Genomic DNA, 17419 nt, shown 5'->3' with positions numbered 1-17419 from the left:
ACAGGCGACGCCTCCAGAAATGAGACGACTTGAGTTGATGAGTGGAGGAATGTCAGTGATGTTGACTTGAAGACTCTGTTTCAGGTATCGTGCACGTTCATCACTATGTTGTTCATGTAGAATAACCTATGGTTGTATTCATGAATGGTGAATACGATAAATTGGAATTTAATTCTTGAAATAGTAACAGTAAAAGGTCTAGGCTATCTTCTGGGGAAACGATTGATCAATTTTGACAGTTGAAGTGAGTGATTCATAAAACAGATTGCTATCGTAGAAGTTTTTGTTTTTTCGTGTAGACTTTGATTACAAATATATGTTTTGCACATATCAGAAATACATGTTGACCTCTTCAAAACGCTAGTGTATATTTCAGAGACAGTATATGGTATGATATGGTATAAGGACAATTTGACCTGGACTGGAGACACTTCTGTAACAGCAACAGTAGCCTATCATTTTCCTGTATAGATAGCACAATGTCAGGGGGAGTGAGTGCTCTTGCAGGCAGAAGTATCCGATCATAAATGTCAAGTCTGCAACGGGTGACTCCTAAACTCGAGTCGTGTGTCTACTGAGTAGGACCCAGGTACCTACAGGTCTACCCGGACCAGTGGTTAGTCACAGGATCAATTGTTTAATGACAACAATTCCAGTGTTCCCGTTTACGGGTAATTGCCAGTATTTAACCGGTATGATAACGCTTGGACCGGTAATTCATGTGACTGCCAGTCTCTGTGGACCGGCAAATATAGTACCTTATAAAAATCTTTGTTGTTGAACAAACATTATTTTATAAGCAATATTCAAAATTTTCCGAACAAAGTCAGCTTGTCTGTTACCATCAGGGTTTCCCCTTGTCTACTTTTAGTCGAAGGAAATAACATTTTGCCTTGCTTCAAGGTTAAATATGTGTAGCGACTTTGTCTCAAATATTCAAAAATAAGAGAGAAAATTGTGACTGAACTTTGTGTGAATGACGTGTAGATCTAACTATGTTATTGCAGAGGTGACGTCATTGCATTGAACATGGTGCTGAAGGAATTATACGTTTTTCTATTTATTGAAAGTTGGGATTAACAAAAATTAGGGGGGACTGGTAATTTTTGGAGTTGACAGTCCACCAGGACTGGCAGTTTCAAAAGCCAGCAGGAACACTGAATTCAGGTTTCACTACAAGTCACTGTTGTTTTCATTTCTTTCTGACAATGCACACATTCTTTCTGACTTGTATGGTACATGTTTGAGTAAAGATAAAGCTTCAGTCAATTTTAGTATTGGCATGATCAGATCGTTTTTTATGTGTTTCTAAATACTTTTTGCCAGAGCTCTTTTAAAACAATTCCCAATTGGACTTGTCCAATTCCGAATAAATGTTGATCGGGGCCTGTTTTACTACTCTGGAATCCACAAAGGGCTACTTATCAGTAGATAACAGGAGAAATACACCGTTATTTATTACTTAACTCGTACTGAGCACAGTGTCATAAATCAGAAAACACAGCTCAGACTGAGCAACATGCATGTTGCTAAGATATGCAACTGGTCAACTTGTTCAGGAGGCTTGGCTCAAAAATAATTTTGTTTATGCAACATTTGGATACATGACCCTTGAACATATACTCTTCAAAAAAAGAAACTTGACACTGACTTTCAAAATGTAATATAATGCGATTGTTTCAAAATAGGACACAGAAACCATAATTGAAACACTGTTTGAAGATCAATGTACACAATGTTCAAAACATTAATCGTGTCACCTAGACAGACACACGTACACGATACAGTTAATGTCACAGGGGTACAGAAAATGTCAGTATCAGTTGTGCCCACCACGTGCATCAATCACCGCTTGACACTGACGACCCATAGATGCAATCAAGTTGTCAATAACACGCTCCTGGATGTGCTGCCATTCATGCTGAAGTGCATCAAGAAGCGCCGGAAGTGTTTGGGGCGGTGGATTCCTTCTGCGAACGCGTCGATCCACCTCGTCCCACAGATGCTCAATCGGGGACAAATCTGTGCCCTTAGGGATCTAACTGTCAAATATTAAAAGTTAGATCCCTGCTTGGAGGAATCTAATTTATTCATAGTATACGTTGTTGATCTTGAACCTGTTTCAGAAACTTGAAAGATTTAACTTCAGGTGCCTTCACCTGATCATGATGTAAACAATATTATCTTCACCTTGACGTTGTCTCATGTGTTACAGTGCCTGCAGAAACATGGCGGCCATGTCAGAGACAACAGAAATCAAGGAGGGCTTCCTGTGCCCCATGTGCATGAAGGATTTCGGAACAGTCACTCAACTGCAGGACCACTTTGAGCAGGCTCATTCATCAGAAGATAAGGCAGTATTTCAACAGCTGAAGGGTACTATTTTAATGTCTTCTCACTATTTTTCAAGTAAAGAAAATTAATAAATTGTACACAAATGTGAAAAAGGGCCTCGAATCGCCTTCTTTTGCTCTCATATAGCCTTCCTTCTAGAAATTGTCCCATCCTGAAACTTCTGGACTGATTAAGCCTGCCATGTTCGTAAACAACCAGGGGCAGATAACTCTAAACAGTCGCTGCACTCCGACCACACTCAACATTTTACCAACACTTCAGTCACTTGCTGCCACCAAAGACGTCTATCTATATGTCTTTACTGCCACTGACAACTGCGACATATAAATTTTCACTAATGCCTCATTACTGTTTGACCATGGTTTCTTTTGCAAAATGTTATCAATTATTCTAATTTTTCATTTGATATGTTGAGTCCGATGAATATATTTTCTTCGTTTTACAGATTAGCCAACCCCACATAAAAAGTAAAATGTCCCAAAAGTAATCTGTGTTCGAAATAATGGATGACAATACAGGAGCTCTGATGTTAGTACCCCTTTATTTGGAGCAATGATAATAGATACTGTGTTTGATTGACGAGTGTCCTTTTTGTAAACAACTATTTTATCTGTATTTTTCTAAGGCCTTACTTTTACAAGTTTTTTTCTTCTTCAGAAATTTATGTCAGGTAGACCCAAGCATCATTTCTCTATGTATCTTTATTTCCCCCACTTGCTTGACAAGAAACTAAACTGGTTCAGGCTGTAGAAAGTAAAAAACTGCATCTGTTGTTAGGCAAAGTAATGACTAAATTTGCGTGTCTATTTCTCTGTTGAAGGATTCTTTGACAAGGCTAAGAAAAAGATTCTAGGAGAAAAGGAACATGGTTATTCCAGCACGGGTGACAGTCAAAGTGGGGGCAACTCTTATTTGTCTCTCTACCCAGCTGGGTCAGATGTTTCATGGTGGGAGCCCCAGGACCCAGGTCAGTGAAGTTGTCAACAGATGACCTGCATTTGCAGGACCAGTTCAAAAGCAAAATGTGGTACAAAAAGTGACATTTTTGTCTCACCAATGTGGCCTCATACAGTACGCCAAACTGGGCTTGACATAACATGTGAGGCATAGGTACTGTCATTATATCCTGTTATATCATATAGGCATGATGTGTCATGGGATCGCTAGATAGGCATTATATGTCATGGGATCGCTAGACAGCCGTGATATGTAATGGGATTGCTAGAAAGGCGTGATATGTCATGGGATCCCAAAATATGCATGTTATGTCATGGGATCCCTAGATAGGCATATGTCATGGGATCCCTAGATAGGTGTGATATGTATTGGGATCGCTAGACAGCCGTGATATGTAATGGGATTGCTAGAAAGGCGCGATATGTCATGGGATCCCAAAATATGCATGTTATGTCATGGGATCCCTAGATAGGCATGATATGTCACAGGATCCCTAGATAGGTGTGATATATCATGGGATCCCAAGATAAGCATGATATGTCATGGGATCCCTAGATAGACCTGATATGTCATGGGATCCCAAGATAAGCATGATATGTCATGGGATCCTAGATAGGTGTGATATGTCATGGGATCCCTAGATGGCCTGATATGTCATGGGGTCCCTAGATAGGCCTGATATGTCATGGGATCCCTAGATAGGCCTGATATGTCATGGGATCCCAAGATAAGCATGATATGTCATGGGATTGCTGGAAAGGCGTGATATGTCATGGGATCCTAAAATATGCATGTTATGTCATGGGATCCCTAGATAGGCATGATATGTCATGGGATCCCTAGGTAGGTGTGATATGTATTGGGATCGCTAGACAGCCGTGATATGTAATGGGATTGCTAGAAAGGCGCGATATGTCATGGGATCCCAAAATATGCATGTTATGTCATGGGGTCCCTAGATAGGCATGATATGTCATGGGATCGCTAGATAGGCATGATATGTCATGGGATCCCTAGATAGGCCAGATATTTTATGGGATCCCTAGATAGGCCTGATATGTCATGGGGTTGCTAGATAGGCCCAATATGTCATGAGATCGCTAGATAGGCATGATATGTCATGGGATCGCTAGATAGTCCTGATATGTCATGGGATCGCTAGATAGGCATGATATGTCATGGGATCCCAAGATAAGCATGATATGTCATGGATCCCTGTATAGGCAATATGTGTCATGGGATTCCCCTGAGTAGCATGTCATGTCATGGTACCACTAGATATGATGTGGTATGCTCCAGATTGGCCTGCCAGGTAATTATGTGAAATGTCACAGGACCAAGTGATGCTGTTTGTATTCATTTAATATCTAATATTCCTTTCTAGTGATGTGGTTTCATTGTCTTTCTTTACAGTTGGCTCACACATGCTATGTCTCAATGTGTTGCTTAGAACAATTTACGGGTGAAGACTTAAAACCAAATGTTAAACACATTTATGTGCCATTTGACTGCATTTTCCAAACAGATTTTGACGGAAAACAGGAATCTTTTAATTCAGTTTCCATTGATTATTTTCGTTTGTCATTTAAATATTGTTAGCTAAACATTACTGATTCAGGTGCTACCCGTAGCCACACTGACTGCTTCAAAGGAGTTCGTGATGCTCGTGTCGACCATTTCGTCGTAGAAACCAACAAGCTGCTAATCCGATTGGACAAACTCATTGGACCAGATTCACCACTGGAGCCAAATAAACGAAAAGGTATTCCAGAAACTGAGAGGTTGTCGTACACATCAAAATGTGCTCTCTTTGACATGCTGTTTGATCAGGATGAAGTGATTCTCACGAAAAAGCTGCCCACGAAACATATTTTTACCTCCCTCCAGGATCAACCCACGAGGTTGGAGTCACATTGTCTTCCACTATCTCAGCAGCCACTTTGAAGCAGGTTCCTACTAATTCACTCTGAAATTTCAGTTGAAATCTTTGAATTGTTTATTTATATATTGTGTTTTTAGTGAAAGTTTATTATTTGCATCGACATGATAGTTTCCCATGTTTATCAGAAGACACAAAAGGTCCTTTGAAATTATTCCTAGTTTTCATGTGTGTAACCATGTTATGACTTTTTATTTATGATTTATGGGAGGTCGTGTAGCCTAGTGGTTAAAGCGTTCGCTTGTCACGCCGAAGATCCGGGTTAGATTCCCGACATGGGTACAATGTGTGAAGCCCATTTCTGGTGTCCCCCGCCGTGAAATTGCTGGAATATTGCTAAAAGCGGCGTAAAACCAAAACTCACTCACTATTCCTGATCAGTCGGGCTGGTGGGGTAGCCAAGTGGTTAAAGTGTCACTCATCACACCACACATTACCTTGGTCCAGATCCCTACATGGGTACAATGTGTCAAACCCATTTCTGGTGTGTGGAATTTGTCTCTCATTTGCTGGAATAATGCTAAGAGCCACATAAACCTATACACACACTTATGACAGTGATTTTGACATAAAAGGCTGTACATAGGTCAATGACTTGAACCCAAGTCAATGTCAATAAGTCAAATAAACAAAAATGGCGGATGCAATAAAATGTCAAAGTTAAATCAGTATTTTTTTAAAATCTGGTATAACTTTGTCACACCGGGCTACCTGATGGGTCTGGGAGGAATACTGCCATAAACTTCACCCCCACCATGATGCTGAAAATTCAGATCCAAAACAGGAGAATATGTGTACTGTCCATTCTTAGAATGACACGAAACTCTATGAGAGCACTTCATTGGTTATTAAAATCGAAACCGTAAGTAGGAGTAACCCTTACTATTTACTTTTTTATCATGAAAATTGTGAAACATGTGATTTCTATCGGTCAGTAGTCAGACAACTTAAACAAACCATCCATCAAATTGAAATTTTATCGGTCTATGACTAGCCTTGCCAAACTGCTGCAATTATGGAGTTACATTTTGGCTGGACTAACCAGTCGATGCATAGTCCAAATCAAAATCACGTAACAAAATCAACATCTGGTTTGTAAACTGCTGTTCAGATTTTGGTCGATTGCAGGATTTGCAAAGCATGTGTACCGCCAACTTGGCATCAACAGATGTTTTCCAAATCATTTCATGTTTTTAATCAAGGTACTCATGTGATTGGATGCACTTTGCGAAATAAAACCCTTTTCATTACAAAATAGTTTTTGATTATCGGTCAGATCGTCCTGACTTGTCGCCACCATTTTGTTTGAAGCATATGTAAATGGAGAGGCATAGAACGGACGTAACTTGTAACCACTGGTTGCGCTATGATCGAGCCCAGAAATTCCAGCCTAGTTTGGCAAGGGTGGAACTTGGACTTTTACAGTCAGTTAACTCCCTTGCCTCGGGGAGATGGGTATTCTGAGTATTTAACTTTTTCTAACAGAGGTATTTTTACAATCTACTTGATTTTTTAAAAAGTTTCATGGCAACAAAAAATGGGTTAGTGTGAGTTTAATTATATTAACTTCCACTTTACTGTAGAAGCGTGTTGGTAAATCACTTGCCGTCTTCACAATTTTGCATAAAAGTGACTACAATAGTTAAAACCACACACGGATAAACATTCACCTATGAGGCTTAGGAAACATGATAATTTCTAATATGCAAATATTTCATGAAAAGGATAATAAGAAGTCTTTTTGTGTCTCCCTCAATTTCTTATGTGCAGGTATCTTCTCTCAATGAAGTCACACATAGGTCCTATGTCTTTACAATGCAGTGATGTCATAGTTTAGAGAATTTTGTGGTACTGCTCTCTTTCCCCTTGTCGTTAGCAGCACGCGATCTGTCCTAAAATGTGAATTAGTTAACTTTCTGTTTGGTATATTATGCAGTATATTTAATTATTCGAGTTTAGCCTATGAATTACATCTTCCAGAGGCAAGTGATCATGGCGATATAACTGACTATAAAAGTCCAGTTTCCACCCTTGCCAAACTAGGCTGGTATAATGAAGTTACATTTTGGCTGGACTAAGGAGTCTATGAATAGACCAATAATCGCTCAACAAAATTGAAATCCGGTTCGTAAACTGTCATGCAGATTTTGGTCGAATGCAGGATTTGCAAAGCATGTGCACCGCTAGCTCGATTCACAGCTATTTACATGTTTTTAATCAAAGTGCTCACATGATCTGATGCACCTCGTAATGAAAGTGAAACAAAATCAAACCAGCAGACGTCCTTATGTTGAAACGAATAATCTTTCCTGGGTTTATGATGAAGTCAACTGTTTGTGGTATAATTTTGTTCAAAGAAGAAATGACTGCATTATTAATACATGTATAGTATTTTATTTTAGTAATATGTTTCTTTTAAATGACCCTGACTATCTACACACACTAGTATAGTAAATCTGAAGATGGAAAATACTCCTGGAAACAGCATGCAAGGAGAGGACAGTTTATGTGTGTTGCAACTTCTTGGGTTTATATTTTCTTCCTTTCTTTAGTCTTAGGATGGACAGATAGGCACAAACGAAGAGGTATGTTGTATGTTATGCATGGCTGTGCACAGTTTGAGTTTAGTTTTATGTACTACGGTTACCGTTGTTGAAAAGCGGGTTAAAAGATGTTTACGTTACAAAATTATGCATTTTTATGTTTGTTGTCTAAACTGGAAACTCGTTTCAATAATCAATTATGCATGTTGTATATGTGACCTAATTTTAGGGTGAAACCCCATTAGGATTCTGGGTCAAAATATGATCCCAGTTAGTCTCTCTTACAGCCCCCAGAGCATGTATTAAATAAAAAACATCAACACCAACACCACCCACACCAACACCGCTAACACCAACACCAACACCAACACCAACACCGCTAACACCACCAACACCAACACCACCAACACCAACACCAACACCAACACCGCTAACACCAACACCACCAACACCATCCCACACTTACACGCACGCCCCCAACCCGCCCTCACCCCAACCTCACCCTTAATTCCATTCTCATCCCTTTCTCAGCTCCTGAAATTTTTAAGAGACTTGAGGGTTTCTTGATACTCCTAGAGAATTGACCCGTGAAGATCCGTGGTGGAATAGGTCTTCAGCAACCTAGGCTTTCCGTAAAAGGCGACTATGCTTGTCGGAAGAAGCGACTAAAGGGATTGGGTCAGGCTTGCTGACTTGGTTGATGCATGTCATCGATCCCAATTGTGTGGATTGATGCTCATGATGTTAGTCATTGGATTGTCTGGTCCAGACTTGATTATTTACAAACCGCTGTCATATAACTGGAATATTGCCGAGTGCGGCATTGAACAACAAACAATCAAACTAATTTTAGAGAATTACTTTTATTTAACCTTATACATTGCTTGGTGGGGGGGGGGGGGGGGGGGACTGTGTGTTAGTGTAGGTCCCTGTGTTTTATGCTTGTTGTAAGAATGGACTGAAGTGAAGATGGCATGGTCCCTTTCTGTGACCTAGTTGTTTGTTTGTCGTTGACCCCCAACAGTGTGGATCATTGCCGAAGCTATGATAGTACCAACCACTGGTTCGCTTGACCTGGACCATTATTTACGTGCATACTCGATTATCCAGTGTATATCTCCATTCTGCTGTGATCAATATCCTAGACCCATTTACCTTAGTTACATCACTAGCGCCATCTCTCTTATCACTAACCTAGCACAGAATTTGCCCTTGCTCCATAGCCAGTCCTATTGCCTCTTCAGAATGTTCAGAGTTCATTATGGATCTACATGTATGTTCGAAATCTCAACGTCATACTAGCATGCACATGATGTATTTAAGATAATCACTGGACTGTTATAAATGATTTCTTATCTTTTATGCTTTCTTGAGTACTTTGACAGGGGTTAAAACATTCGCTCTTCGTGCCGAAGACTGCTCATTCACTCGCACGCTCGCACCCACCCCAGCCCGCCCACCTGCCCCCTCGCTCGCTCACTCACTATCGGTCCAAGCTATACATCATATAACAGAATGGAGATATGATACACTTGATAATTTAGAATTTAATCATGGTGGTTTTGCTTGGTTAATGCCAACAACATTCACTTGCTGACTCTGTTTGAGGCATGACACCACGTTTGTTACTAACTCTGTTGTATGGAAGACATTTTGACAGGGTGGAGGACATTAATCTGTTTGCCGCTGATGACGGCTGTACCTGATGGTTCAGTGAGGGAGATCATATTTTGTCATCAATGATGAGATGGTGGTCATTTAGTATCAAACAATCACTAAGAACAAAGACAGGTATTTTGAGAACCAATTTTGAAGCAGTGTCTTCTTGTTATTAGTGGTACTTGTCCCGATCTATTTATTTTGTCATATCAATCCTTCTTTGTATCATTACCCGGTTCTAGTCCTGTTTGTTGATTGAAAAATACAAGAGTGAGTGAGTCTGGTTTTACGCTGCTTTTAGCAATATTCCAGCAATATCACGGCGGAGGACTCCAGAAATGGGCTTCACACAATGTACCCATTTCGGGAATCGAACCCAGGTCTTCGGCCTGACAAGCGAAGGCTTTAACCACTAGGCTACCCCCCCACCCTGAATAATACAAGAGTAGGATTAAGGGCCTATTTATGTCCAATATTAAAGTTGCTTGTTTTGGACTTCTGACATGACCAAATTCATATGTATGTTCTAAAATTAGTGTAAAAGGTGAATTTTTCGAACTTTACGAGAAGTATGAGCAAGTCAGTGATCAAAGATGTACATCTTCTACCAAAATCAGCTTGGGTCAATGACTTGCTCATGTTAAAAATTCATTATTGGAAAAACAATGCTTTCCTGAGGACCTAAAAAATCGTCCTTTTAGACAGATTTTAGTATTACCTATGCATTTGGTGTTGTTATAAATGCCAAATGTGCAACAGTTGAAAAGCACAAAGCCAAATTTTCAGTCATACAAACATATTTGATATATTTCATTTGGATTAGAGGTCGGTGGGGTAGCCTAATGGTTAAAGCGTTTGCTCGTCAGGCAGAAGACCCGGGTTCGATTCCCAACATGGGTACAATGTATGAAGCCCATTTCTGGTGTCCCCCGCCATGATATTGCTGAAATATTGCTAAAAGTGGCGTAAAACAAAACTCACTCACACACTCATTTAGATTTGTTATGGTTTACCTCATTTCTTAAATTTTGCAAATCTAAAAAGGGCCTGTATCATATCTTTGTAATATATTTTAACATGTGAAAGAAGTTACTTTATTTCAGCATGTAGAATGTGACAACTGATTTCTATTGCAGCTTTCGAGAAGTCCGTGGTACCTTGGATCCCGGATAGTGAGGTTCCAGCCTGCCTCTGCTGTGAGAGGTCCTTCTCCCTGCGGCGACGCCGCCATCACTGCCGCATCTGTGGAGGGATCATGTGTGAACAGTGCTCTCAGTTCCTCACGTTCTCATATGCTCGTATGTATTTAACAAATGGCCTTAGCTTGGGAAACAGTTGTATAAATCATACTACTGGTAATCAAGGATATGATGAACTGACTCACAAAATGAGTTTAAGACAAGTACGTGGTGCACAGAATTGGGGCAAACACATTTGGTTTGTTACAGGTAGAGAGGGTGTACCCATATTGTGCACGTGCAGGTCATGACGATGAAATTAACTACGCTCCCATTGACACATGGGTATCTCATAAGACTATTAAGAGGTCGGCGTGACAAGTCAATACCAGGATTCTTTAAAAGTTGTTTGATAAAGTTAAAAACAAAATATGTCAAAGCTAGGCAGGCATGGCCAAATCATACATTCTCAGGCTCAAGAATTTGCCAATAATGTCATAAATTACATGGAGAAAGAATCTATAAAAAAATCTCAAGCATTGTCTAAAGCTAGCATTTTGAAGCATCAGCAACATCTGCTAGTGTTAGAAACTGCCCTATAGTTAAGGTATCATAAGGACTAGTAGAAATTTGCCATTTTTGAGGAATTTGCTATATCTTATCATTATAAGGACAAAAGAAAGTTAGTTTCTAGCACTGGGAAAGTGGTCTAATGTTAAAGTTATTTTAGTTATGACAAGTGCTGTCTAAATTCTGTAAGATGTAACTAACTAAAATGTACATTGTCACAATGGGTGTGGAGCTAACTAACATGTACATTGTCACAATGGGTGTGGAGCTAACTAAAATGTACATTGTCACAATGGGTGTGGAGCTAACTAAAATGTACATTGTCACAATGGGTGTGGAGCTAACTAACATGTACATTGTCACAATGGGTGTGGAGCTAACTAAAATGTACATTGTCACAATGGGTGTGGAGCTAACTAAAATGTACATTGTCACAATGGGTGTGGAGCTAACTAAAATGTACATTGTCACAATGGGTGTGGAGCTAACTAAAATGTACATTGTCACAATGGGTGTGGATCCTTGCTCAAGCTATCAACCAATGGCTTCACCAGGCCCAGACTTGATTATTTACAGGCCACTGTCATCTAAGTAAGGATGATATCATAGGTATCGGTGAATCGTTACAGCCCTAATGGCTAGTGGCTGTCAACGTTTCTCTAGCCCTTGGAAAAAGTTAAAAGCCACAAGCTAGCATTGATTTCCACCACTGAAGTAGTGAAGCAGGGGTAATACTAGGGTAACTCCCTGGGAGACAGACAAGGTGGCTTACTGCTAGACAGAATACGCCACTGGCTTACCATAGGATGTTCTTAGGATGTTTTAGCTGAACAATATACTCAGTTTAAAATTAAAATAAATTTGTGCTGTTCAATATTTTTGTTTCATTTGGCACAAGGTTGTGTGGGTTTAATGGGGAAAAGTAAGTGTGAATTCTATTTAAAGTGCATTATTTGTACAGAAAAATAAGACACTGCTGCATTCTCTTTGTAAGGGGTTTGCAGTGCCGAGAGATTATTCATTGTTTTAATTATTATCTAAAACGTTGAGATACTTTTTGTTAGGCTTTTAAGTAGTAGCTGTTTATTTTTCTTATTCATGGTAGATGGAGCCATTGACTAGAAATACATTGAAACTACTTTATTTTATGGTCTGAATGTTGAACCTAAAAGTATAAAATGCCACGTCTTCAGAATGTTGCCGTTACTTTCACAGAGAAGCTGGTGAACCCTGCGTTCAGCTTCCAAGGTCGAGGTTTCCTGCGTCGGACGGGCAGTAACAGCAGCCTCAACTCTCTGATGGGTCCAGAGGGGGAGAGGCACATGCGAGTGTGTGACAGTTGTAGGCGTCTCCTGGAGAGACGAGACCAGATGACGGAACAGCGCAACACTAAGACACCACTTATGCAGCTATATGATGTATGGGTTTCATGAATTACTAGATAGATCCCCCGTGTAGGTCCATGTTAGAATTGGTCTTCAGCAACCAATGCTTGTCGTAAGAGGCGACGAATGGGATCAGGTGGTCATGTTCGCTGACTTGGTTGATGCATGCCGTCCAATTGCGTAGCTTGATGCTCATGTCAATCACTGGATTGTCTGGTCAAGACTCGATTATTTCCAGGCAGCGGCCATACAAATTGAATATTGTTGAGTGCTGTGTTAAACAAGAAACAAACAATACTAGATAGAAGTTACAATGGATACCATCCCAAAGATGTTGAGTGTTCATATTTTGTAACATTTAATCAGTATGTTTTTTTATATTTTACTGTTTTAACGTCACCATTACCTTTTCTACATGCACATAATACAGTTTACACCCAGACAATAATATTTCCGATAGATAATATATTCCAAGAGTAGAACATTTAAGGGTACTTTGTTATGTTACACATGCATATTTTATTTTAATATTTGTAAGGCAAAAAGGTTTGAAAATGTTATGGAACTTTGTTTTTATCAGAAAATGAAGACATGCATTCAGGAGGCTGAGGAGCTACTGACAAGATACCTACCAATGGTAGACTCTCTCAGGTAAACGCGTGTCTGTTGTCACTACCGGTATCAGGGCTAGATATTAACCTACCGTATTCGACGTAATAAGCACCCCGCTCTAATAAGGGCCCATGGCGATATTTGCTAATATATTTGCTCGTAAACAATCCCAATTAGCACCCTCTCCGATTGATCAATGTACACAATACTTATTTATTCGCTTATAATACACACTCGTGTGTTATATGCACCCATAAGTATGGGCAATTAAATTTTGGAAAAATATATCTCTCCTATATAAACATTTCAGGCTGTCAGCATAAACCACGACATTTATCTTTCAACTGTTTTTTCCGACAAAATAATATTCTAATAAGAGCCCCCTATTTCTAAATTTGAGAGCGCCCTGGGCGCTTATTACGTCGAATACGGTATTATTATCCCCCGCCACAAAGTGGAAGGGGAATATGGGAATGGGTGCTGTCCGTCCTTCCTTCCTTCCGTCCGTCCATCACATTTCGTTTAAAAAACCATGAGGGATATCTTAACCAAATTTGGCGCATAGATAGGTCAAGTGGTGGACTGGTGGCTTTTGATAGTTTGTGATTTTTTAAACATTTATTTTTCGAGTTTCCATGGCAATGGCTTTGGTTTAGACCGGACATGTCATATTGGCAGGGGATATGAGTATTTCATGCCTGTTGAAAAATGTCTTCAGCAACCCATGCTTGCCATAAAAGGCGACTATACTTGGGTGGTCAGGTTCGCTGACTTGGTTGAGGCATGTCATCTATCCGAACTGTGTGGATCAATGCTTATGATATCAATCACTGGATTGTCTGGTCCAGGTTTGATTATTTACAGACTGCCGTCATATAGCTGGACTATTGCTGAGTGCAGGCGTTAAACAACAAACAGTTTTGTTTTGTTAAGATACGTAGCTTTATTTCGGAAGTGACATCACCAGCTCCTTCTTTCTTATCACTAACATAACACAGGAGTTCTCTTGCTCATGTGAGTACATATAATTTGATTGGATGGCTATTATTAGCATTATGACATTCAAAATCAAAGCTTAAAATGAGGCTCTGGTGTGGAATGGGTCCATGTATATTATAATAATAACATGGAACACTTGATTCACAATGATGGTTCTGTATGACTGTGTATGGGCCTATGTATTCCTATTCCAGAAGGGTTGTCTAAAGCATTGCAGTTCACTGTGCAGAGTTGTGCCCCTTAAGCATGCCAGGATCCTATGATCACATGGAAAAATATAAGATTTCCTTCCTTGATTGTTGTCAGCACCATACCGTGCCATAGATTTCAGCGAAGTGGTACATATCCAAGAACTACGTCCCTTCAGGAATTTTTCCAACATTAAGCTGACACACCATGATATAACTGAAATACTGTTCAAAGCTGTGTCAAACCCAACTCACTCACTCACTCACTCGTATTCCAGCACTGGAGAGACTGTATACAACTACAGACAAGCTCAAATCCTACGGACAAAGTTGACCCGGCAATATGAAGTGGTGGATCAACTCAGGTAGCGTTCAAGCCTGAGAGTTACAATATTTGAATGTAGATAGTCATGACAATTATTCTAATTCTATTAAGAATATGATGGAAATATTGATAAAATCAATAACCCCCAAAATGGGTTTGTTGTGAGGGTGGGCCGTATTACTGGTATAACGTTAAAGGTTGATTTTTTTTTTTTTGAAGATTAGTCTCACTGTGGTAGTGGTGTAATGCCAAGTCATCACTGCCCCATTCCGTGCCTCTGTGCATATTTATTGATTGAGTAAACATTATGTTGTTCCAGCATCTCGTTTTGTTCCGTTCATGAACTGCAATTCATACTTTGATGTTTCAAATTCCGAATTCATAATTTAGAATTATACATTATCGTGAGACATATCGCAATGAGTTTATTGTTTCGTTAGATATGAAGTGTCTTTTGAGGTAAAGACCTGACCCAATTTGAATTTCATGAAGAACAGAATTATTAAAATATAACCATCTTCCAGTAAGTATGGATGACTGTATGATTTGCCTAAGTGGTGCATATTGTTTTCTAATGTATTTGTACTCTCAATTATTGTCATGTGATACGTTTTTTCAGCAAGAAAATTCTGGTTCTGAACCTGAACGATGACCCCCAGCCCAACCCCAGACAGCTTTACCTTCAAAAAGCAATACGAGTCTATGCCAGTAACTTCATGCACGAGAACCTGCTGGGTCTACAGGTCCTCCCAACAGAAGAAGAGTATAAGATATTGCAAGGAAGGAGGAAAGAAGAGATTCAGCGTAAAATTGCAGCTGAGCGACAAGCAGCCATGGATGCTCAAGAGAAAGAGAAACGACAAGACGAGCCCGGGGTGAAATCTCCGACCGAGGGTGTGAAACAGCTCGGACATAAACGTTCAGATTCACAGGATAGTGTTGGGAGGGGCTGGAAGCCGACAGAAGTTGTGCCCAATGTGGACAACGATGACGATCCGATGGTGACACAAATAAAGATTATTCATGGATATATTCAACAGGCAACGAAAGCTCAAAGGTGGGATGAAGTTGCAATGTTGAAACAGAACATGAAAGACTTGAAAGCTGCTTATCTCCGTGAACAGGGAGAGGGTTTCATGTCATAGTGTCCTTCTATTCCCTGGGTACTGCAGTAAACTCATGCATGATTTGGTTGTGCTAACTTGTAAATGTATGTTTAAGTACTGTAAATCATGAAATTTATGCAAACATTAAATTAATGCAGAAAGTGAGTGTCCCTAGCTTGCATTAATAAAGTAAGGCATTTTTATCGGGACATTTTGAAGTAGTATATTGTCCTGTTAGATTCTCTACACACACGGAAACAGTGACATATATAACAATGCTCACACTAAACAATGTAATTGAGTGTTAGATGTAGATAATTCCGTGTCAAGTGTAATGCCTTATCTTCGCTAGTGACCTACCTATCTCATTTCAAGCAGGGGTCCTCATGTTAATTTCATGATGCATTTAAGGCCAGGGGTCGACACTCACATTAATTATTTAGTGATTTTATTTATTTTATTTCATAATTATTTATTTCATGATTTACAGTATTGTATCATGTCTAGATTTGGAATGATTCACTAGGCAGGGCAATGCTTGACTGATGATAGAATATCCAATCCCAAATTGTCCATATTGTGCAGTTTTTCAATACCAGGAAATGTCTGGGCCAGACCAACGTCATTTTTGTTTTATAGACCTTTTCCTTGACAGGTGATTAATAGAAAAATATTGTTGGGATCGATTTGAGGTTAATAATTTCTGTAAGCACTTGAGAAAGCTTTAACCATGCTAACAGAGATAGAAAAATTATATTTACAATAACGGTATAGTCTGGTTTCAAACTGTAGGAAGATTTATCTGTAATAATGAAATAATAGTAATTCCATTTGTAGATTCCATGCACAAAGTTATATTTTATTATTACTCCGGTCAGTGGATCAGCTACCTGGGGAGTATACAACCCAAGCTGCCTTATGAGGCACTAGAAGGTTAACAGTTACCATCTCATCCTACCGGGTACCCATTCACTGCTGGGTGAAGTGAGGCATGTTTTGAACAAAGTCTCGTGCCTAAGGCAATGTAAGGAGACACCACATGTAACATGTTTCAATCACAAGTTTTATTTTTGTTTTTTAGTCAAATCTAGGATAACTGGCTTGTCTGTAAAACAACAAAAGAAATGGGCCTGATCTTATTAAGCATTCTGTTTTGCAGCCACTGTTAAAGGGGCACTGATCTAACGCAATTCCCCGGGACTGGTTGTTGCCTTTGTTATTGTTTTTCCCCAGTGAGTACCCGGATGTATAGCAGAAATCTAGACTAGTTCGCGACCTCTGCTGCGCAATTCATAAGCGCATTAGTCACTTTTATGGGTAGTAATAAGGGCGTATGGTCACATTGATCAACAAAATGAAATACAGTTTTCGAGATAATAAGGTAATGTAGGTATCTTTGTGGGTAGCATCGGTAATGGTGACGAAGTTTTGATAGCAAGTCATTTGCTTTGTAATTTTGCGATTTTCGTTTACACTATTTTGACTTGCAACACAAAGTAAATATTTCACCCGAGCATTGCATTTTTTATAGTGTGTATATTTTTTTACTGTCAAAATGTGTAACATTTTCAAATTTATTAAATGTCTAAATATTCAGTAATTT

At 39.5% G+C, this 17419-nt stretch overlaps 1 protein-coding gene across 1 annotated transcript; it reads left to right on the top strand.

The window, feature by feature from the left end:
• Positions 1–5: 5 nt before the first annotated feature.
• On the top strand, positions 6–17101 carry LOC124145865 (rabenosyn-5-like). The gene is made up of 9 exons (XM_046515816.2): positions 6–84; positions 2216–2376; positions 3176–3322; positions 4931–5074; positions 10590–10751; positions 12417–12619; positions 13167–13237; positions 14664–14750; positions 15330–17101. Exons 2-9 carry the CDS (start codon positions 2229–2231, stop codon positions 15853–15855), a joined length of 1488 nt encoding a protein of 495 aa, XP_046371772.2. The 5' UTR covers positions 6–84; positions 2216–2228; the 3' UTR covers positions 15856–17101.
• The last annotated feature ends 318 nt before the right edge of the window (positions 17102–17419 follow it).

The sequence above is a fragment of the Haliotis rufescens genome, unplaced genomic scaffold (assembly GCF_023055435.1).
Source record: "Haliotis rufescens isolate VD_foot unplaced genomic scaffold, xgHalRufe1.0.p SCAF_45, whole genome shotgun sequence".
NCBI lineage: Eukaryota > Metazoa > Mollusca > Gastropoda > Lepetellida > Haliotidae > Haliotis > Haliotis rufescens.
This window is presented reverse-complemented; position numbering and strand designations above follow the sequence as displayed.